Below are 24085 nucleotides of genomic sequence, written 5' to 3' on the forward strand. Positions count from 1 at the left end.
CAGTTACTATTCAAATGATCAATATAAAAAATTGGAAACAAAGTGGGAGTTTTTTTTGGCTCTAGTTCATTTTAATCTCTAGAGTGCAAAACAGCCTACAGTTTTACGAGCTTGTGGTTTGATGTTGGATCTGTAGCCATGTAACAACAATATTTTTTTCACGTGTGTATTGTTTTCCAATTTGTAATATTCTTGATTATTTTATCCAAAAGTTGATCCTATGAATGATTGTGTGTGAAGGAGATAAGAGTTCAAAGAAGTGAAAAAGAACAACTCGCAGTCTTTAGTAAATATTCTGTATCAGGTATACTTGTTGTTTGAGGAGTTTAACTGAAAATTATAATGTTCATTTTTTCTAATTTCAATTTTTGGAGATGTATTTTTCATTTAAAAATATTACAGACATATCTATCACTATTATATCCATGGACCAAAAGGGAATGAAACTAATGCTGTAACAAAAGACATAAGCCCTTTCAACAACATTGACATTGAGGTAAGAAATTTTATATCTATGTGTAAAAATTATGTATTTTGAACTACAGCAGCGTTTTAAGATACAAAAGTAATTTAGTTTTTGAGAAGTAATGTTATTTATCATTGCAGCATAGAAGCTAATGCATTTTGCTAACAGGTAACACAAATGTCAGAAATGCTAATTACTCTAGGTTTTTTGGTCTAAGGAGGATCAACTGTTTTTGTTGTTTTTCAGATTTCATTGTTTGAAAAAGGAAAAGTACCAAAGATTGTCAATCTTAGAGAGATCAAAGATGACATGCAGACATTGTATATAAATACTACAGCAGATAGTTTTGAGTTTAAGGCGCTTGTTGAAGGAGAAGGTATAGTGGAAGGCATCATCCGATATCATCCTTTCCTGTATGATAAAGAAACATACCCCGATGATCCATGTTATCCATCAAGTGAGTGAAATGTTATGCTGCTAATCAGTGGTAAAGTCATATTATAAACAATCCTACTACTACAAATCTTTTAAAGTTAGAAAAAGAAATTTAAATCGAAGCGTAAATTACCATCTAAATGGGATTGTGGCAAAACAAAGAACTTCACCTCTTGACATTGGTTATTTTGGTAACTTGTTCATGTAAACCTGTTCTTTGACATAACTTCCTCTGCTATCAAACTATAAACTGTAACAAAATGCAGTCTGACTGAAACATTTTCAGTTTCCTGTTAGATTTTTGAGAAAATAATGAGCAGCCATTTGATTTGAGACATTATAACACCAGAATACTGCAGTAGACAACATGTAGACTAAGCCCTAAATGTAAAATTTGCTTTATGCAGTCTTGATGGGTTTTCAGATTTAAATGCTAGGGTTTAAAAAAAAATCATCACCCCTTGAAATTCCTTTAACACAATAAATGAAGTTTAATAATGACAAGATCTTTGATATTAGAAGAACGTCATATGGCATTTATGGGGGGGAAATAAGTATTATTTATTCAAATTATACTTAAAGTTTGGAAATATTCAATCTCTGTTTAAAATTTTCCTTACACTTTTTGTTTGGTATTTCTTAAACAAAAAAATGCTAATAAATACCCAACTTGATATCATGTGTAATGCTACTGGGCATAACCTATTATGCATAGATAATCATTAAATGCTGTGTTGTGTGATATTACACTGTTTTTTAAGAATTTTATTCATAGAGACTGTCTTCTTTTTAATCAAGAATTAAATGATGATGATGAAGATTATGACTGCTTTATAGTAGAAAAGGGTGCCAGAGGAAAAAGACCTATTTTTGAATGTTTTTGGAATGGAAGATTAATCCCATACACAACTGTGGAAGAGTAAGTAATAATCAGTTTCTACAATGTAGATCAATCTTTTTCTACAGCGTAAGCACCTTCCTTTGTACAGAAGATGATTTTAATGTCTGTCTTCTTCTGTTTAAGTTTTGACTGGTGCGCTCCTCCAAAGAAGAGAGGATTGGCACCAATTGAATGCTACAACAGAATTTCTGGTGCATTGTTTACCAATGATAAGTTTCAGGTCAGCACAAACAAACTCACTTTCATGGATCTAGAACTGAAGTTAAAAGACAAGAATACTCTGTTCACAAGAATCTTCAATGGACAGGTGATTATTTTAATCTATTACATCTTGCTTTCTGGCATAAATGAAATGTGTACTTCCGGGTCATTTGTTCGTGCCACTGGTTATTTCTCTGCTTCTGAAGAACTTTTACCTTGGACACTTTTGCAGTCTTTGTAGCAGAAGCTTCTCTCAGTTTCAGTGAGTATTAAAGCTGACTCTTTAAATCTGAAAAAAAATAAATTTGTCTTTCCTTTTATTTTCTTTAACAATTTTTGTGGAAAGACTGTCCTCATAACAGAATATGAGTACAGAGGGAAACACTTCTTCTGGCTGGAAGTGTAACTGTTGTGGAATACTGTACTGTTTCCAAGCTGAAGATTCCATTTTTTTAGACTACAATATCTCTTTTCTCCTATAATCGTTCATATTTCACAAATTGTCAGGTTTGTATTCTGTGCAATGCATTGATAATACGGATTTATTTTGTTATCTCCTTATAGGAGCAGAGAATGAAAATTGACAGAGAATTTGCTTTGTGGCTCAAAGACTGTCATGAGAAATATGACAAACAGATTAAATTCACGGTCTTTAAAGGAGTAACGACACGTACTGATTTGCCATCCAAAAGAATGCAGAGCCCTTGGACAGTATATTCTGCAATAGAATGGGATGGGAAAACGTACAAAACTGGGCAGCTGGTAAGTTAGGTCCTCACTGATGTTGGGATTTATTTTTTTTTGTTTGTTTATTTTGTAACAGCATTTGAACTGTATAAAAGGCAAATACGATACACTTAATGCAGATTTAATGTATTGAAATTACCTGTTGTCTTCAACTAACAGGTGAAAACCACTAAGACTCTTCCAATATTCTATGGAAGCATTGAGAATTTTTTTTTGTATGGAGACCATGATGGAGATATATTTGCCACTGGAGGAGAGGTTCAAATTGCTTTGGTAAGACAAATATAAAAAGAGTTCTTATACCTCATATGCTTATGGAATCTGTAAACTGAATTGTAGATTAGACTTCTTTAAAAATTCTTTTGTTTGTTTTTTTCAACAACTGTTCAATTCTGGATTTAGCAAAGAAATCAAATTGCTTAGAAAGAATCAAATTGCTTATTTACATCAGTTTTAATGTAAATTGCATATTAAACATAATAATGATCAATGAATTTAAATTAATTAAATTTCCACACGACATTAGCATCACAGTTGGGCTCGCTAGTATATTGCAATCCCATTTTTAACCCTTGTGATTTCAGCAAATTCTACCACAGTGGTCAACGAGTCACCATTTGTTAGCATATTGCATTATGTTTGTGTCTACCTGTCTGGTCCCTTGATAGAGAAGTTTTTCTCTCAGACGCATTATAATCTGGCTGTTTTTAACTTGACTTATTTTTTTTTCCAGGAACCTAAGGCATTGTATGCTGAAACAAAAACTATTCCAATCTCAAAACTTGACAGAACAGTGTCTGACAAAGCTGTTAAAAAATACATAGAGGATGAAATGGCAAGGTAAGCTCTGAATTGTGATGATTTACTTGTGCAGTTCCTACTAAGAGTTTTAGTATTTTTTCAGGAAGCACAAACATATGGTTAGTTTTATTCCCAATGGAAGGGCAGTCAGCCGTTTGAGCAGAAACAAAAAAAAACAAACAAAAAAAACCTCTTAAACAAGAACAAATGGTTTTGAACCTTTTTTTTTTTTTTTTTTTTTTTTTCCCCAGAAAAGGAGCTTCATATATGTTCTACTAAAGATAAATTACTTTTTTCTTTTTTAACTCATGGAAAAACTGTTCTTTCTCTCATTTTCACTAGACTTCCTGACAAATTGTCTGTAACATGGCCTGAAGGAGATGAGCTATTACCAAATGAAACAAGATTTGCTGGTACACCAATAGGTACAGTTTCATTTTCTGAATACTCAAAGGGAAAATGGTAGTTTAAAGTGATACTGTTCACCTCTGTTAAAAACAAACAAACAAACAAACAAAAAAACATACAGAAATCTCCAGTCACTTAAAAACAGCATACTTTAAAAGTCCTTCATTTTTCTGTTTAAATATAGGGGCATTAAGAATAGAAATTTTGAATAAAAAAGGAGAAGCAATGCAAAAACTTCCTGGTACCAGTCATGGAGGTTCAAAGAAACTTCTGGTTGAACTCAAGGTTATTTTACATTGTAAGTACTTTAGTATCTTTAATTTTAAAGACTATTTTCTAAATAGTCTTTATTATTTAAAAATGCATGAAATGTAAAATATTTGCTTGTGTATAATTTCTTGTGTATATATTGTAATTTGGTAGACTTGTAAAGCTTTTCATTTCAAGGACAGTATTCCATCAGAGTTCCATGTATGCATCCAAAGCCACATTTCATGAAATGACAGTTGCCTTAAGGCCAAATATTTAACATCTCAATGCTATATTACTATTAACTCTTCTGTCACATAAAAGGAGAGCATATCAATTTCAGATTGTCTTCATAATATGCATAGTTTCTGGTTTAAAGGAATTTGCAATTAACACAGCAATTCATTCAAGTTATGTAAAGCTAGAGACTGGACTAGTTTGGTATCTAAAAATACTACCTTTAAAGTTGCTTGCAAATTTTAAACGTAAATAACTTAGGGTTGTATCCTCTTTCAGAACAGTAGAACAGGATAATGTAATAGTGCCCTCCCTTTAAAGCTCAGGTATTCCCACTGGTTCTCTTCCAAGAACCCATTAGTTTTATTGTCACTTTTGCATATCAGTATGCACAGAAGTGTTACACTTCCTTCACTTCTCACAGAAGTGAAGAAATTTCTCCAATGGATAAATTTGCCCCTTGCATGATCAATCTATAAAGGGGCAATACAAGAAATGTGAGCATCTTCAAGGTGTTCATCTTGCATAATATAGAGGCTTTCAGTTTAGGTTGCTGGCAGCTGACAGTGCAATAGGAAAACTGTACTTACTTAAGAAGTTCTGTTTTCTCACTGTTGATAACTGCTAAAGCTGAAAATATGTAGTATATATATTAAAATATGTGCATATATTAAATTATGTTAGAAATTATTTCTCTAAATTATATGTTACAGTAAAAAACATCATAACTTACTATAATAACCCAATATTTCCAAAATTAAATGTTCAAAGAAATACACCGAAAAATGTTGGCAAATGTTGCTTTATATATGTCGTTTGGTGAAAAAGCAGGATGTGAAACAATTGTTTATATTAACCAATAGATCAAGTTGTGTCTTCTCGTGCATTTCTTTCTATTCTATGTAGTCTTGTTGCAGTCGCATTCTGTGTTTACTTAAATTACACTAAAATCTATTTTGAATATATTATTGCCAGAGTTTTTAACTGTATTGTTCCTGTATTATCTGAGGTTATAGCACCAGTCACTAAAAATTACCTGTTTCATTATATGTTCTTTCAGGCTGTGGTTTCATGCAGCAGAAGTGTTTATAAAGACAGACAAAACAATTTGAAGCAAAAAAAAGAATGTTATTATTTTGCTCAGATGTACTTGCAGTTAGTTCTTAGACTTCATGTTTTTTACCATTGCTCCAATTTAAGCTAATTTGTTTTATCATTTGTCAAGTTGATCAGTTGACAGTATGAATTGCACAGCCTGCAAGTGCTCAGACTTGACAGAGAACATATAATGAAAGAGCTGATAAAACACAGCTTCATAAACTTGGTGCTTTCATTTTAACGTGTCTGGGGCTAGCAATTTTTAATTAAATTGGGATTAGATGTGGAAATAAATATTTTATTAAGCCGTAATCAATGTGATAAACTGAAACTGAATTTCTGTTTCTTAGATTTAAAAGTGACATGTTTTTATATAATAGAGTATTATGTTATAAATCCTAAATACATGTAGGTAATTTTTTATATTTCAGCACCTACAGGAAATAAAGAGATAATTTCCCATATAAGTCAGCATGGAGGCAAATGGCCATACTGGTTTAAAAAAATGGGTGAGTTCCTAGGTGAAATATTTTCAGTTTATTTATAATTTTCACTTTTTCTTTATAAATTTATTTGTATTTCTCTTTAGAAAATCTTCAGAAACTTGGGAACTACACCTTGAAGCTGCAAGTAGTATTAAATGAAAGTAGTGCAGACACATATGCAGGAAGAACTCTGCCATCTAAAACATTTAAATTTACTATTATAGGTAAGAACTCCAGCCATGCCAGTTTTCTTTTACTTTTTGTGTTTCATTTTGATTCATTTTGTATCAAAATTATTCATGTTTTAGTTGGGAGAGGTAATTTTCAGCCCTGAAAAGTAATACTTGCATGTAAAATATGATGTAGATCCAAGATACAATCTGTTGGGTTGTTTTGTTTTTGTTTTTTGTCTAAGAGATGTAAAAAAAAAAAAAAAGGTGATGATGGAATCAAAAGCTTTTCCATGATGTGAAATTTCTTAACATACTTAACCTTAGCCAAGAAAGTTTGATTGCACAAAACTTTGATTCACAGGCTCCTATTTTCATTGCTCTGTGCAAGTGATGCCAAAGACTTCACAACTATTAAACGTGCATGTTTTGTCTTAATGTGGAGTGCCTAATTGGAGGCCATCTAACAGGGCAAGATTTCACAGGAAAGATGCACTCAGCTGTCTTGTTCAAATACTGTTTTACTCATATTAATATCCCAAACTTGGGATAATTGTGAAACAAAAATGCTGCATGCATAATTTTAACAGAATTAAAGGAATGAAATGTTTAGTTAAAAGCTGTCCAGAAGAAATTTGCCCATTTTCAGGTGCTGTGTTGATATAAGAAGAATTTTGAACTTTTCGACGTTCTGTTTTTTTATACCTTAGAGTGTGGCAGTAGGTTTTTGAACTATTTTGAACTATTTTGAACTATTTTGAACTATTAGAACTATTGTTTCTAATGTTAGTATGTTTGTTTGGACTTTTGTTTTTGTTGTTGTTGTTTTTTAAAATCAATCAACCTATTTTCTTTGTTTACAATGCTTTAAAGTTGAAAACCATCTCTTAACTGCAGCTTTCATTAAGAAAAAGCCAATGAACATACATAATTGCTTCTAAAAATGTATTGTTGTTTTCTCTTAGAGGGCAAACCAGAGAAATTTTCAGTGGGTCTTTTGGAGCTTCCTTTTCAAGTTGGAGTGCCTTTCAATATTCCTTTGGAATTGCAAGATGAATTTGGTCACACAACACAGTTGAGAGATGACATTAAACCAATTCTTGAAGCTAGGTAATTCAGCCATCCAATCATATTTTTGTTTGTTGGTTTCTTGTTGTTGGGTTGGGGTGTTGTGGAGGTGATTTTTGTTAGTTCTTGTTGTTGTTCTTGTAGCAATATGGTAATTCTTTTCAGGATTTTGTTTGAGTGATGTAATGGATACTTTTAACAAGAGATAACTTGCACTTCTGCTGTTATTTCCGTAGGAATATCTGAATGTGTGTGTATATATATATATATATATATATATATTCAAAATATATATATATATATATATATATCTTCATGGAGAATTAAAATGATCTCTGTTGTATTGTTTTTTTTTTTTTAATCTCTTCTTTTTTTTTTCTTTTAGTGGATTGACATTGCAGTATGAAAAACTGAGTGCAGGAACAAATTGCGTCATTAAGGGTGTCACTGCTAGAGGCTGTGTAAATAGTTACCAGGGCAAGGTATGCGAATGAACTTAAACTTGAAATAATCGATTTTTAAGAAAAAAAAAATCTATGGCTAATTCTTGGGATGTTTTTAAATTACTTCTTATGGCTCTACGTAGTGCAATTCGTCTTTCCCACAGCTTCAGTCTGTTAGCTTCTGGCAACGGTGAGGGCACAGTGTAATTTTTGGTGATTAAAATAAGCAGAGAAGAACATAGACATTTACAGCATCTTAAAAGAAAAACAGATAGTAATAGGGATTCTGGAAATAATTTAACAGAAAGTGAGAGAACAAGACGGAGAAGGAAGGAAGGGGAAAAATGTAGGAGTAGTAATGCAGCATGGAAAGAGAAATTTGATGGAACTACAAAATATTGAAGATCACAGTCATCGGTGAGGGAAGCACTGATAGACAAGAAAGAGAAGTAGATTTTGATAGACAAGAAAGAGAAGTAGATTTCATCATGTTCTGTAGATTTAATTTCACCCAGTCGAGTCAGAGAAAAGTATGTTCTGGTGTTATGTGTAGAATCAATGAGAAAACTGGAAAAGTGTGTAAGCAATCGTAAGACAACTGCTCCCCTGTAGGATTTTGAATACAGTCAGGAGAAGGGTGAGAAACAAAGTTTAAAGGGGAAAATAGTTCTTTACTATAGTGTGTATAGAACCATGCTTGAAAGCAGAAGGGAAGTAGATAAATGAATGGACCGTGAAGATACAGGAGAAGAGGACACAACTGTTGAAAGATTAAAATGAATGAAGTTAAAGACGTAAACTGATGAATAAGAGTTAGAAAATAGTACAGTGTCAAGATGCCAAGTCAAAAAGATTAAGTCAAAAATGAATATTGAAAAAGGTTTAAAGATAAGAGAAGCTGGGAGCATAGAAGGGGTAGTGCCTAGTGCGTGAATGCAGAGCTTGATTGAATGAAGTAATGAATAGTTCAACTTACTAACATTAGACTGATTCTTTCTCTGGCTTTCATGTGAAGATCAGTTTTAGTGATAGAATTGTACAGCACGTGTTGTTTTTCATATGGTTTTATTCCAAGATGAGATGGAAAGAAAGTCTGTCACCTTCCTTCTGGCAGTCAGCTGACACAGTGAACACAGAACTTGCAGGTCCTTTCTTTGAAGCTATGCTGTTCACAAAATCACTGTTGTGATTTTGTCCCCAGTAAAACAAGCCTCTAAGCAGGAAAACACAATTTATGATAGCTGCTTTTGGTGGTTTCAGAACCTAGTTTAACGTGCAAATCCTAGGCTGAATATCGCTGGGAGTAATAACATGAAAAAATAGATTTTAGTGCAGTGAAAAAATCTTGATTTATGTAGCAGTGCAAGAAAATTTGGTTGTACTTTTGAAATTTACATATATATGGATTGACATGACTGAGAGATAATTTTTCTATGATCTGGTTTTGTTTAAAGTTAATATTTAAAATTTTCTTTTCATTAGAACTTTAATCTGAAGGTTACTCTTCCTGGTTTGAAAGAAGACACACAAATTTTTAAAATAAGATTGCAGCCTGGTAAGTATCGTTTGAATACTTGGTGAATTTCTGTTTAACTTTATTCTGATCCTATTAATAATGTTCTTCTCCCAAGGAGATAAAACATTTAGTGAAGCATTACATGAAGATATTCTAACTCATCCAAGTGATGACTGAAATTAGACAAAGCTAATGGCATGTCAGTCTTGGTAATAATAAGATAAAAGTCACAGCTCAGCATATAAAAGATGTTTGAAGGAATAAGATATGGTCCTTTTTCAGAAACATCTTATAGTAATCTATGATGTTCTTCTCTTATTTTAAAACTGATGAAACTAATTATACATTCAGGGGATAGATTTATTTTAATAGCTTCGCTTTACTAAGTAATACCATCAGAAGTTGTGTTTTTCTTTGCACACAAATTGTAGCTGTGGTGGTTTTCATTATTAAACTGCTGCATGTTATGATTGATCAGGTATCTCAACGTTAATATTTTGGGGTTCACCATGTTTGTCTAACTATTCCTTACTGAATTCATTCAAAAGAGTGGCAGGTGATATGAATTGAAAGACAGAAAGTATCAAGAAACTTATTGTCATAAATTAGTATACCTGAATTGAACTGAAGTGTTTGTTACCACATATACCTTGATAATGTGGCTTTAAAACACTTTTCAAGATAGCAAAAACTGAAATCTAGGGTCTTGAAGGTTACCTAAATATAATTGCTGTTCTGCAATTGTGCATTTTTACAGGCCCACCACGTCAGTTGAAAGTAAAACCTGATTCTGAAATTCTTAAGATTGAAAATGGTACAGCTTTCCCCTTTCAGGTTGAAGTATTGGATGAATCAGGCAATATAACAGCACAGCCAAAGCTGATCGTTCATTGTAAGGTAAACTGCATTTTATAATGTTTCATTTTGATACATTTAAAAGGACTGCGAAAAGAGCCATCTTTTGGCATCTAGACAGGATTATCTTCAGTAGTGCTTTTTGGGAACAAGCTGTCCAGGGAGGTTGTGGAGTATCCTTCTCTGGAGATATTCAAGGCCCATCTGGATGCCTACCTGGGCAGCCTGATCTAAGGAACCTGCTTTGGCAGGAGGGTTGGACTGATGATCTCTCAAGGTCCCTTCCAACCCCTTCAATTCTGTGTTTCTGTGAACTGATTCTGTGATTCTGTGAAGAGCCACACTATGACTCTTTTGTCTCATTCATTGATTCATTCAGTAAGTTTCAGAATCATAGGAACCTGCACTTAGAAATGGAAAAAAACATGATGTAAGAATATTTAACTAAGATTTTAAGACATTCTAAGTCATATTTTCCACCTATGATACTTTACTTACATATATTTTCCACATATGATACTAAAATTTGTTTAGGAAAAGAATTAGACAACATATTTTTAATTTGCTTAAAGATGAAAATACAGGTCTAGTGCCTAAAAATTAGTAATAGATGAAACTATTGTACACACTTGAATAAATCCAGAAAAGAATGCTGGTGTTACTGTGGCTGTTAAAAGTAGAAGGGTTTTGCCTGTTTGGACAGAGAGGTTTTTTGTTTGCTTTGTTTTCTAACTCAAGAAAGTGACTTTTACAATTATAGTGAAATCAGTCTCTCAACAGGGACAGATAAATAAAAATGGTTTGCACAGGGTAAAATAGTCTGCTTTCCATTTATAATTCATGTGCATACATTCTATTCTGGTATTGTGTAAGTATGTGGGTCTGCAGTGGCATGGTGATGCACAAACAGAGTTTAAGCGTCACATTTCATATGTGGATCACCTGGGGGGAAAAAAAACTTCGTTTGATTTTGTGAAATCTAAAAAATATTATCTGTAAATAATTGTGTGTATCTTTGAAGTTGCACATTTCTGGAATAATCCCAGAAGTTATACAAAACAAACAAACAAACAAACAAACAAAAAAAAACACAACACTGAAGTTTAATGTTACATTTTAAACAGTTTTTAGGTGCTGCAAACTTACCCGTGTATTCTGTGGACTGCAGTAATGCAGGAACAAACATCTTAACTGGCCCAGTTATACATGTACAGAATATAAAGAAAGACCAGATGCTCAAAGCAAAGATTGAAATTCCTGTAAGTATTGATTGAAATGTTTAAGTGAACAGAAGATTGGAAGCTGTTTATTGTATTGTCTTGCTATTAAACCAAAGTTTTATGAATCAACTTGACCCCCAAAAGTCACTCTCTTAATTACCATAGGCCTGAAAATTGTGTCTGTCCTTTTCATCCCTGGGAAGCCATAAAAAGGAAAAAATTCAATTTTTTCTACACTTCTCAAGTTTACTTCTGAAATCTCTGAAGTGTTTCAGAAATAAGCACTATTTCTGGGACTTTATGTTCCCTTTTACTCCCTGGATCCTTCCAACCTTTGTTGCATAAACATTTAGAGACAGAACGGGTATCGTAAATTGTTCCCCAAAACCTTAGTAAAGAAGGAAGTTGAGATTTTTTTTTCCAAAGGTTAGGAATTATTTTTTTTGAGTACCATTTCAGTCTTAAAACTCTTAATTTTTATTAACTATGTTGTACATCTCAGTTCACTGACAGTCAGGAGAGCCACACACCTGGAGAAGATGAGACCCTTGTTTTATCCTGACAAAGATATAAACATATTAATGGGGCAAGATAACCTATATGAAACATTACTTCTGATTACTCTTAAGAAGTATTTGGAAATTGTAGGTTTTTAAATACTATACAAAAAATATTTCCTAAGTATCTATCGTCAGTTCCAGCTTCCATTAACCATTGTAAGCATTCTGACATACCCTTTAACTTTACTTTTGATAAGTCAAGCTAATTTCATGTTTGGGCAGCTGTTCACACCTAACAGTCCAGAGTAGTGCCATGGAGCAATATTTATGTGTTTATGTGTATATCTGATGTCTTAATTATGTCTTTTTTCCCCCCACACAGAGTTGTAAAGATGTGCCACCAGTGGAAAAGATTATTAAACTTCTTCCTAGCAGTCGTGTTGCAAGACTGCAGATCTTAAGTATGGATGGACAAAAAGCTATTCAAATTAAACATCAGGATGAAATTAATTGGATTGCTGGTGATATCATGCGGAACCTTATATTTCAGATGTATGATGAAGGAGAAAGGGAAATACACATAACTTCATCCATGGCAGAAAAAATTAAGGTAAGTATATTTGAACAGCAGTATAGTGTGGGGAAATGATACTATGCTGCATCTCTAAAATCCATAGACATCAAACTATGATTCTAAATAATATTCCTCAAGACTGTATTGTTAGGAACTTCACTCTCTGCTTAAAAAATTAAAATTATATGTTAAAATTGTGTCCTTAATGAGCTGAAGACATTTAATGAAGTATTAAATAATGCTTCAGGGTAGTAATACGAAAAGTAAGGTAGTAATTTCCAGCTCTTCTCTTAAACACAATAATATAATTTCAGCATTCTTCATATCTGGGGTTTTCCCAACAGCTGTATGGACATGTTCCTTCCTGAAGACTTTTCAGAAGTCTTAGCTCTCTGTCTGTGTACATACCATAGAATAATGTGGAGCCTAATATGAAGGTAGAGCTACATCATATATGTGACGTTTTTTCTGGATCAGATCTTTCTTAAGAAAATATAGTAAGAGAAACTGTGTTTGTTTGTTTTGTGTATTATTATTTTTTTTTTGGAATAACTTCCATATTTGGATGGATAGCATCAACCACTGTTGGAAAAAACTCTGGCTTTCCACTGAGAGCTTCTGTTACCTGTATTTTACTTCAGCAGAACCTCAGATGTATTATGTTGCTAGTGATTAATAATTTAACTTGTGATTAATCTGATAAATTTTAATTTTAGGTTAACTGGACACCCAGAATTAATAAAGAAATGTTGATGCAGGGAATATTACCTGATGTAAAAGTACCTACATCAGTAAAAGATGTACGCTACTGTCTCATCACTTACCTTGATGACCATGTGTCTTTGGAGAGTGCGTTTACAGTCAGGTTTGTCCATTTGCAATATGTTTTTTGAACATTGATGATGGCAAAGGATTGTAGATCTGTACTTCTTTTTTAAAAAAATAACAAAAACTACAGAAGTTGAAATAAGGAAGTCAGTTAACAGGGGGAATGTAGGCTTGGGTGGGTGGGCATTTTTTCTGCATGTAAATATGTTTACAGATGAGAGCATCACCTGTGTGAAAGATTCCACTGCAATCTGATTATATTTAGCCCTATAATCACTTTTGTAAGTGTATGTGTGTATATATATACACACATATACGTGCACATTGAAGGAGTTTGCAGACAACACCAAGTTAGGTGCGTGTGTCGATTGCTCGAGGGCAGGAAGGATCTGCAGGAGGATCTGGATAGGCTGGGCCGATGGGCTGAGGCCAACTGTATGAGGTTCCACAAGGCCAAGTGCCGGGTCCTGCACCTAGGGTGCAATAACCCCAAGCAGAGCTACAGGCTGGGAGATGAGTGGATGGAGAGCTGCCAGGTGGAGAAGAACCTGGGAGTATTGGTGGATAGTCGGCTGAATATGAGCCAGCAGTGTGCTCAGGTGGCCAAGAAGGCCAACAGCATCCTGGCTTGCATAAGAAGCAGTGTGGCCAGCAGGGCTAGGGAAGTGATCGTCCCCCTGTACTCGGCTCTGGTGAGGCCGCACCTCGAGTCCTGTGTTCAGTTTTGGGCCCCTCACTACAAGAAGGACATCGAGGTGCTCGAAAGAGTCCAGAGAAGGGCAATGAAGCTGGTGAGGGGCCTGGAGAACAAGTCCTACGAGGAGCGGCTGAGGGAGCTGGGTTTGTTCAGCCTGGAGGAAAGGAGGCTCAGGGGCAACCTTGTCACTCTCTACAGGTACCTTAAAGGAGGCTGTAGCAGGTGGGGGTTGGCCTGTTCTCCCACGTGCCTGGTGACAGGACGAGGGGGAATGGGCCAAAGTTGTGCCAGGGGAGGTTTAGGTTGGATGTTAGGAAGAACTTCTCTACCGAAAGGGTTGTTAGGCATTGGAACGGGCTGCCCAGGGAAGTGGTGGAGTCACCATCCCTGGAGGTCTTTAAAAGACATTTAGATGTAGAACTTAATGATATGGTTTAGTGGAGGACTTGTTAGTGTTAGGTCAGAGGTTGGACTCTGTGATCTTGGAGATCTCTTCCAACCTAGATGATTCTGTGATTCTGTGAATTGTTGGTAACTTTATTCAAGTGTTAGCTTCTAGGATTGCTGTTGGCTTTGGAGTCATCTTACTGGTTACCATAGAGAAAAATCAGTGGAGTGAATTGTTAGCCTTGCAAGATACCTTACTTTGTAGCTAAAGATTTAAAACTGTAGCTAAAGATTTCAAACCAAATACAGGATGCCTGTCTGTATATGGTGTCTTGGTCAAAAGTGACAAACTGTTAATCAAACTTTAAAACTGCATGTTTATCAGTCTTAGTAAATCTAAGCAACTAGCTTTGGCTGCTGTGTCTTTATAAAGTTTGTTGAGATTAATCTAATTCTAAATGACTGCAATTACTTTAGTGTATTTCTTGCATTCTTAGTAGGTTAAAATTCAGTAATTAGCTTACAACATGTTAATGCCAGGGGTAAATTTGCAGCAATTAGACATTAAATATATATATATATACGTATGTATGTGTATATGTATATATGTATATATGTATATGACCAATCTAAAGCATTAAGATTCTTTAAAATACTCAGAGTTTAATGCTTGTAAATTACCTATGATGCAGCATTGTTAAAGACAGAAAAGGTTTTGATCAAGTACTGTTTTCTGTTTTTTTTAATGAAGAGCAGAAAAGCAGACTGAATTAGTACTTCTCTTCTTGAAAGGAAATAGAAGAGTGGATTATTTAATTTTGTTGCGCTTTTTTGCTTGTTGTGGTGGGAAAGCGGTCTCAGACCAGGAAAATTTTATTGAGAGGTTATTCTGTTGTAAAAATTAACTGGAGGTCATTCTGATATGATTTTTGAAGATCTCAATGTAATTTTTAGCTTTAAACACACAAAATGAGTCAAAACCAATGTGTTGGATAACTGAAGTCTCAAATAACTTACAAGTTGTCAGATAACAAATTCTGGGGGACCCAACACATAATGCACGTGAAATACTTCATCAAGTAAACCAAAGGAAATTCTAGGACTGTTTTAAAGGATTTTGAGGAGACTTTTGAGGCATGGTTTAGGCATGACTTCTGTTTTAACATAACAAAAGAGGAAAATAGAAATCTATTTGTTGTGGTTTTGTGTTTGTTTGTTTGTTTTAAGGTTGTTTATCTTTTCCATAATTTTTGTAAATGTATTTTTTCTCTGCTTTTATTTTGCTTTAAAGAAAAACTGTCTAAAAATTTAAACTACATTAGCTGTAATCAAGTCCTTAAGAAATCAGCAAATATTTTCATAGTGAGACATATTTTTACATGTGTATATCAGGATGAATGTTAATATTACTATTGGTCTTACAGTAATATTAATGTATATAGACAACTGTATGTTACTTTGGGGATGTTTTTTCAGGATATAAAATAAATCAGAATTCAAGGTTGGACTATCTGGTTATGGATCTGATCTGTGGTAAAATACTGGTAGACATGTTAATATGAGTAAAGTAAAATTCTATAGCAGTGTTGTCTTGTTGTGCAGGCACTGTCTGATAAGCTGCATCTGATAAATTTGAGGAAAGCTACAATGTAAAGTTTGTGCCCACTGGATTTGATCCTCTAAATTTATGCAAGGACAAAATTAAAAAACAAAAAATCCAATTACAAATGGATGATTACTGATGCATCCTTTGTCACGTGTGCTAGTGTTGTAAGTCATTACCTTCATGAAAATGATTATAAATAAATTTTCCTGTGTTTAGACCACTTCCTGATGAACCCAGACACATTAAATGCAAATTAAAAGGATCAAATACATTGCAATTGGGTGAAGAACTACAAAGCGACATTGGTGAGTATTTGCATATTCTTCACTTCGTTGTAAAATATGTTTCTGTTTCTTTGCAGTTTATTATGTATATGATATATCTGTTATGTATATAGACATATATGGTATATTTTATCTGTTATGTATACAGATGAGTGAATTGTCTTCTACTATTAAAACATAAAACGTATTTACATTCTCATTCATGCATGGATGATCAGACTTATGTAACAGCCATTCTGGAGTTACTCTCTGGTAAAATTTGCCACCACGCTTGTACATTAGGACATTCATCACGCTAAGTTTGAATAGTTCATAAATTTTTCTTTAGTTTGTATATTCTAAAATCCTAAAGGCAAAAACAGTAGTCAGATTATTTCAAGGGCATGGTCTTCAAAATATAATATTTTTAAGTTAAAAATTTATCCTTAAAAGACTACCATGTTAGGGATTAGTCTTCTGATTTGCCTTCAGTTCCTACACGTGGTTGCTCCAGGACTTGAGAGAATAAAAATACTTAAATGCTTCAAAAGTGCCGTTTTGCCTTGTTGTTTTCTTTTTTATTTTGGTATTTTTGCTGCTGGTGAAAAAAATCACTTAAGTATTTTTCTTCTTCAGATAATATGCAGTGCTTTAACAATTCTGAATGTGTCAATTACTTCTAATAAACATGAGATTTTAAATAACATGTAGAAAATAAAAATTTTTGTGGTATTTAGAGCCATTAAAAGATTTTGTTTGAGGAAAGAAAAGCACGCAGTGCAAACTGTTTTACAGGTTAAAAATCAGCTTCTATCTTAAGATTTTTTTCTTCTAACTTTATATCAAGAAGTAATCTCAAAAAGAAAGTGGGAAACACAAATACTTGGTTAATATGACTAGATAAGTACATTTTTGATACCCTATTAAGATGCATGGGGGAGGGGATGTTACCAAGGTATATAAGTACCTGAAAGGAGAGGATGTAAAGAAAATGGAACCAGGCTCTTCTCAGTGGTTCCCAGTGACAGGACAAGAAGCAAGGAGTACAGACTGAAATATTAAGAGACTCCCTCTGAATAGAAAGGCTTTTTTAAAAATAAAAAAATAAATATATATAATACTGTGCAGGTGACGGAGCACTGACAAAAGATGTCCAGAGAGTTGTGGTTTCCCTGTGTGGACATATTCACCAGCTTCCTGGACGTGGTCGTGGGCAGTCTGCTCTGAATAGCCCTATTTAAGCAGGCTGTTAGACCAGATGACCTGCAGAGGTCACTTCCCACCTCAGCCATTCTATGATTCTGTGATACTTACGCAAATTTTCTCTATTTTGTGTGTATGTTGTATATATTTATATTCTATATATTCTATTAAAGCAGCTGCTGGTGTAATGATCTTAATAATCATTTTAATAAATTATCTTTTTGATAGATGTAATGATTACAGATCAATATGGAAATCAGGTTCAGACAGTGACATCTGCGTGTGTGAGTTCCCTAGGAGTTTCTGGGCCTGGACTTGATAAATCGAATTTACAAATAACTTGGCAGGTATTTATAAGATGTCATACAGTTTATTTCTCTGTGGCCTACATGTGGTAATTTGTCTTATTCAGTCTCACAGAATTGAGCCAAAACTGTAGACAGGTAATCAAATTAAACTGTAGATGGTAAGCTATGAGAAGATAGCATTAAAATAATATGATCCCGTTCTAAGAAATGTAGCAGCCTCTGTTAAAAACCTTATCACTGCTGCAGCTCTATGCCATGGCAGTGAGGTCACTTTATGTTTGGTTTGGGTCTGGTTTGCTTTCTTTCTTGTCTGTTCTTCTGTATCTCTTCTTCTAACTTCTTTTTAGGCTTTTTTCCTGTGTTTTGTTTGTTTGTTTGTTTTTTATAGTGGTGTAGTTGATTTTATGATCTTTAGAAGAACCACATAGAACTAATGATATTGTCTGCTGTAGTTTAAAATGTATTCTGCAGCTTTTGAAATGATGGATATAACTAAGTTACACATAACTCATTTACATTGAACAGGCTTTTGGGAAATTCTCAAGTTTGAAATGGATCATTTCTTACACAAGTAGTCTATTTAAATTTAGCAAAAAGAGTAGAGCTTATATTTAACTGTTTGTTTACTGTCTCACAGTAAAAAAAATAGCAAACAGTGTCTAGTAAGTCCAAATATTAAAATACCATATTGAAAAAAAAATTAAAATATAATTCCCTTTGTCTGTTCTTGATACAATTTTATTTGTATTTCTCAATAGGAAAGTACCCTAACAATGAGAGTCAAAGGAATTCGATTTAAACCCTGTTTACTTGGAAGCAAAGAACTGTGCTTTGCTTGGCGTGAATTTTCTGACTTTCTCAGAGTAAATTTAATTGCAGGATCCCCTGCTAAATTACAAATTGTGGATTGGCCAGAGCTCGAAAAGGTAAGTCAAATGGTTTTTGTTTGGGGAAAAAACCAAGAAGGTGACTGGTTAGCAGGTCCTTTATTTCCTGAGCTTTTGGAGCACAGGATGCAAAGATGAAAGAAAACACTGACTTCTTATGATGATGATTCTGAAAATTGCCAGATTGGCATCTCTAGAGACACTTCTTGTGTTGTTCAGGACAACTTATCACAAGCAAAATCAAGTAAGTATTTTGCAGCCTGATTATATAGACATGCTTCAAATGGGGCAGTAAACATGAAGGATTTTTCATACAATAACTACATTAGCTTTAAAAGTAAATTTATTTTAGAATGAACTAATTCATATATGTCTGTTCATAATGCTGTATTTTCCTTGACTATCTCCTTAATTGTTTTTCCTGTCCCATTTGCCTTTCTATAGTTCATTCATTTTTCTTTTCCTTGGTGCAGTAGTTTTACTGTGGGCTGCATCTTCCACTACTGTTTGCCAAAGATTCTGTCTTTAATGGTAAAAATGATTGGCAGCTCATCTCTTCTTTACCTGTTATTTTTGATGTTTAGGATATAGGAAGACAACCACAAATTTACTTACCATTTTAAGATTATTTACAGTCAGAAAGTGGGGGTGAGTGTATGATACTTTATCAAATAGAAAGGATAGAGAAGTTTGGAACCATCCCACTTGTCTGTTTGTGGTTTTTTTTTGACCTTTCAATGTCTACGTTGGCTGTTCAAGTGAAAATGCTAAGTTGCAACAGAAAGCAAAATAGGAGAGTGGAAGGAGGAGGTAAAAAGATTACAGTGTCGGGAAAATGGTGAAGGACATTACTGATGAGAATGGGGAAAGAAAAGGTTCATGGATTATAATTATTTTTACTCTCTGGAAAGGTATCACGATCTATGAGAAGACAAAAAGTTTCAGTCCTTACACAACATGGAAACCGTGTTTGATGAGGCTCTTCAGAAGCATGTCCTTACTGTCCTTAATTTGAGGTGTATCAATATGAGTAACACATCTGATTGAATCAAATAGTGCATTTTATAATGACAAGAATGTAGATGGGAGAACTCTGGAAATACCTTCCAGGAGTCCTACAATTCTGACATAGTCTAGCTGTTACATGAGGCAAATAGTATGGAAAAAGTAGATGCTATCACTTGAATATTCCTGATCTACTATGAATGTCTAATATACCTACAACTGAATAGAATAATACATTTATTTATTTTCCAGCCTGTTGCAGTGATTAATGGCAGAGAGTTGCAAAAGCCCCTTGTCCTTCAACTGTGTGATCAGTGGGGAAATCCATCTCCTGAACCTAATGTCAAAATCAGCCTTTCAAAGAGTAGCAACCTAAAGGTACGCTTAGGCCTTACTATATGAAATTTTGTCCACGTAACACAGATTTATGTTGTTATGTCTACATTTTCTTCCTAATTACCAAGACATTTTTGGAAAAGTGAATAAGGTGTTGTTAGAGTACAAAAGAATAATTAATCTCACATAATACTAATTTCAATTAATAATGTAAAGAGTTCCCAGGACAGATTTCTCAGCTCCCTTTTATTATAGCAATCATAAATATAACAGAATTCCTATAGTGCAGTATCCAAGTGTAATTAGTATACATTCTTGATCTTCTACTCAACCCTTCTGCAAATTCTGTGTGTATCCCCAAATTTATCATTATTATTATTCAGTAAATTACCTCAGATACGTTCCAAAGGGGCAACCAAATCATTTTTATTTTGTTGCTTTTTGTTTGTGGTTAATGAATTTATGGTTACTGGCCATACATTCACCTGTATAGCCACTGAGGCACACCACCTAGTTATCTATTAGGCACCCCACCTAATTATCTCTGAGAAGAGCATTAGCTCTATAAACTGAATTAAAACAATGAGGATGCAATATCTAACCCAGAGTTAAGCAGTTAGTATGCTTTTTGTGAGTGAGGTAGGAGTGTCAGAGGGCCCATACATTGGTCTATACAAAAAAAGGAGTTTGACAGAATATTTAAGTTATTAACATTTTATTTCAAATTATTGGGGGAAAAATGCCAAACTGTCAAATTTTCCTAACCATTGATGCAGCAACTGTTATTATATTGAATTTGTATGTTATCAACACAGATATATTCAGGCATCTCTGGACATGACCTTTTTCATGCAGGGCTGGCCTTCGTCTGTTTTTATTCATGCTTGCCATAAATTTGTCTCAAAATATTATTTCTTTAAAAATACACAACAGCCGAGAACTTCCTTTTATTTACCCCTCAAGAACTATTTCACAGCCTCAACCTTCTCCCCAATTTAGTTATACTACTATTACTTATTTTCATTGTTGGTTTTTATTATATATTTTTATTATTATCTAGGAAATTTCTTCACATCTTGAAAGTTTTTCTTCTGGCTCTTCTAAGTATAAATTCTATAGAAGCTTGCCTCATAGTTTGCGACTTATTTTTTTTTTGTTTGACCTTTCTGCTGCTGCATTTATGATGGCAGCCACAGCTCCGTGGGACTTATAGCTAGGTTTTTCTTAAGAAAACATACTTTGTCAGTAACGCTGTGTCTAACCAGAGACATTGTGATGGTGTGCTCAGACATTCGGACATTATGCCTTTCTCCAGAGAGGACCAGCAACATGTCTTAGAAATGGTCTTCATCCCAGCTGAATATGCTGAGGAGAAAATACTCTGAAATCCAAGGTCAATTGTTCTCGTGTCTGTTACCATGCACTCTCCTGGAGTGTAGCAACAGCAGTACCATAAGAATGATACTCTTATACATTAGTAGAGCAACTAGCTGCATATTTGCTAAACAGATACCAGATCCGTTTCATGATTATCTTTGAGAACCTCTTTAGAGAACTGTCTTGCCCTGGCATTTCAAATAGTTTGTATGTGTGGTCTCCCAAAGGAAATGAAAAGTTTCTAGGAACTCTCAAATAAGCTGTATTTCACATCCCATCCTCTTAGACTCCTAGACCTGCTATTCTGTGGTTGCAGCATGCGTTTTCTGTACTCCATTATGTGGAGTCCAGAGCTGAATGAGTATGGCTGAACAGAAACTCTCCAAACTCATATGGGCAACCCAACAGTGAAAATGCATAAATCACCAGTTTCTGTGAAAATTAAAATTTCTATTCTGTGATGTACAGTGATTTCAAATGTGAATCATTCTGTTAAGCTGAATATAGTCTTAAGAAAAGTATAATACATATCTGGCAATTTTCTTAGCCTTTCTAGAAAATCAAAATATCTTTACAGTGCTGCCTGCCTCTTAAACCATTGAGCACACATTTTTTTGCCATTGCCTTTCTGTGGGGAAATGGTTGGATAAATTCATGCTTCCATAGCTGACCCATTATTAGTCAACTTTCACTGTGTTTTTTTGTTTTGTTTTGTTTTGCTAAAGTAGTTTCCTTCATGTAAATTATTGACATGAGATTTGAAAAAGAAAATAATTTTGGAAGAAGATTGCCCACTTCACATATTCTAAAAATACTGTTTTTGTGTAAGTGGGTAAGTAGACATGTAGTCTTCTGAAATTTGTGCTGAAATAGCAAAGGGAAAGCAATTTAATGCCAAATGCTGTTCAGATAAGGACAATCTTTTGCATGATATTGTTGTGTTACATCATTGATGTAAAAAGTTGATTGCCCTCTTTAGAGAGGAATTCATTATATGAGAACTCAGAATATATCCATGGCTTCCTTTGCTGTCCTCTAAACTTTAAAGCTCCTATCTGAGGTTCTTATGATACACTGACAAGGTATTTCGTAGGTAAGGCTAAGACAGTGTATACACATGTGTGCGCATGCACATTTTCAAAAAAAAGAGCTTCTACTTAAAGAATGTGTTAGTATTCACCTGTTTTTCTCAGAGGATGGGCATTCTGCATCTCCTGTCCTGGCATCCATAATTTCAAAAGTTTCTGATTCATGGGGAAAGTGAAAGTGGTAGCTTCTCTGCCATTTAATGTGCAAGGACAAGTGTAACTTAATGATACTGCCAATCATAAGATTTCACTTTCAGTGCTGGGAGAGTAAGTGTGGCAAAGACAGAGAGCATACAGAAAAATGCACTTTGAAGAACACCAGTGAGTAAAGGGGAGTTGTTTTCTAACAGGGAGATTCAGCCAGAATTTCTCAAAAGCAGAAGTCCCATTGACATCAAAGGACTTTTAGCAAAACCTATTTAATGTACAAGGTAAACAAGAGATGCATAAGGCAGTGGTGTTGTTTTTCTAAAACAATGCTGACAAGAAGGTACCTATCATTAGTGTTTGGTTAAATGCTGTTTCTTTCAGAATAGAGGTTAGTTTTTGTTTGTTGTTAAGTTTTGATTAATGAGGTAGTTGTCATAACATTTTTTTCTAGGTTGTCTAGCAATGTTTTTGGCAGTTTGACCAGGATGGGGAAAAGGAAAGATAGACATAGATGTTTTAGTTTTCTATACTCAAGTTGTATCATTCTTTAATTTCTGCTACCCATGAATCTCTGTGCAGGCTGGAAAAACACTGAGAGGGATCAAACAGTTTGTAGAAGGTTTTAGAATCTGAAAATAGATTAGCAGGTATTATGGGTGACGTTATCAGTACTAGTTAAAGAAATAACATTTATAAAACATTTAAACATGTTAATGAAAAAAATATCCTAGTTTAGATAAAGTGATTGTCTTCAAAAACTGGCAGAGAAAATTCTGAAACCTTAATATCATATTCATAAAAGTGTATCTTTCCCTAATTTAGAGTGCAAAAATTCAAAGCAACTATTGCTCAAATGGAAGGCCAGTATGTAGGCAAATGAGGTATACATTTTATTTTAAGACTTGATACTACTTTTGTGTCATTGAAAGAATAAAAAAAAATATTTTTTTTGACAGATTTTTTCTTCAAACCAGCAACATAAAACAGATGAAAATGGTAGGGCTAACCTGGGAGTTATTAGTATTCATGCACCTAGGTAAGTAGTGAAAACTATGTGGAAAAACTGAATTCTGAAATGTTGCTTGCTAGATGTATTTAAGCTGCGCATTTCATAAAGTACCTACGAGGAATTTATCTAGAGCTGAGGTCAAACGTTTATTATTTAGATGCTGGTGGAAGGCCAGTTAGTGAGCTTTAAGACATTAAGCGCGTAACTAAATAAAATTGAATAGCTTTTTTTTTTTTGGTCTTCTGAGAAGCTGCTGCTCTCATTTCCTGAATTTTAGGTTTTCTGGTCATGGTAAAACACAGCTTATAATTGCAAACCTGTACCTAGTGTACATGGTACCATTTAAAATGTTTGAAATATATAGCCTTTGGGTGACAAGAACTAGGCGTAGTGCTTTTAAAATAGGAACATGTTTTATAGGAGTGTTGAAATCCTACTTCCTCTGGGTGCTAACCAGTGTAGATAAATTGTCCTAAAGAATTTGAGGAAAAAAAATAATCCAAAACAAAAAATATTTTCTTACTTGCAACAGAGCTAATGAAGCTTCATTTCCTGCGGCTTTGTGTC

At 34.1% G+C, this 24085-nt stretch overlaps 1 protein-coding gene across 1 annotated transcript in view; it reads left to right on the forward strand.

Moving 5' to 3' along the window:
* SMCHD1 (structural maintenance of chromosomes flexible hinge domain containing 1) overlaps positions 1–24085 on the forward strand; it is a 76822-nt gene that overhangs the window by 24363 nt on the left and 28374 nt on the right. The window contains exons 9-31 of the mRNA XM_068671514.1: positions 403–496; positions 713–923; positions 1700–1820; positions 1926–2109; positions 2568–2765; positions 2910–3023; positions 3484–3590; positions 3894–3976; positions 4144–4257; positions 5975–6052; positions 6133–6252; positions 7164–7308; positions 7652–7748; positions 9192–9264; positions 9983–10122; positions 11205–11339; positions 12183–12410; positions 13091–13239; positions 16109–16197; positions 17587–17705; positions 18425–18592; positions 19811–19936; positions 23466–23545. Coding sequence (XP_068527615.1) covers positions 403–496; positions 713–923; positions 1700–1820; positions 1926–2109; positions 2568–2765; positions 2910–3023; positions 3484–3590; positions 3894–3976; positions 4144–4257; positions 5975–6052; positions 6133–6252; positions 7164–7308; positions 7652–7748; positions 9192–9264; positions 9983–10122; positions 11205–11339; positions 12183–12410; positions 13091–13239; positions 16109–16197; positions 17587–17705; positions 18425–18592; positions 19811–19936; positions 23466–23545 — 2973 coding nt within the window. The remainder of the gene's footprint in view (positions 1–402; positions 497–712; positions 924–1699; positions 1821–1925; positions 2110–2567; positions 2766–2909; positions 3024–3483; positions 3591–3893; positions 3977–4143; positions 4258–5974; positions 6053–6132; positions 6253–7163; positions 7309–7651; positions 7749–9191; positions 9265–9982; positions 10123–11204; positions 11340–12182; positions 12411–13090; positions 13240–16108; positions 16198–17586; positions 17706–18424; positions 18593–19810; positions 19937–23465; positions 23546–24085) is intronic.

This window comes from Anas acuta, chromosome 2 (assembly GCF_963932015.1).
Source record: "Anas acuta chromosome 2, bAnaAcu1.1, whole genome shotgun sequence".
Lineage (NCBI taxonomy): Eukaryota > Metazoa > Chordata > Aves > Anseriformes > Anatidae > Anas > Anas acuta.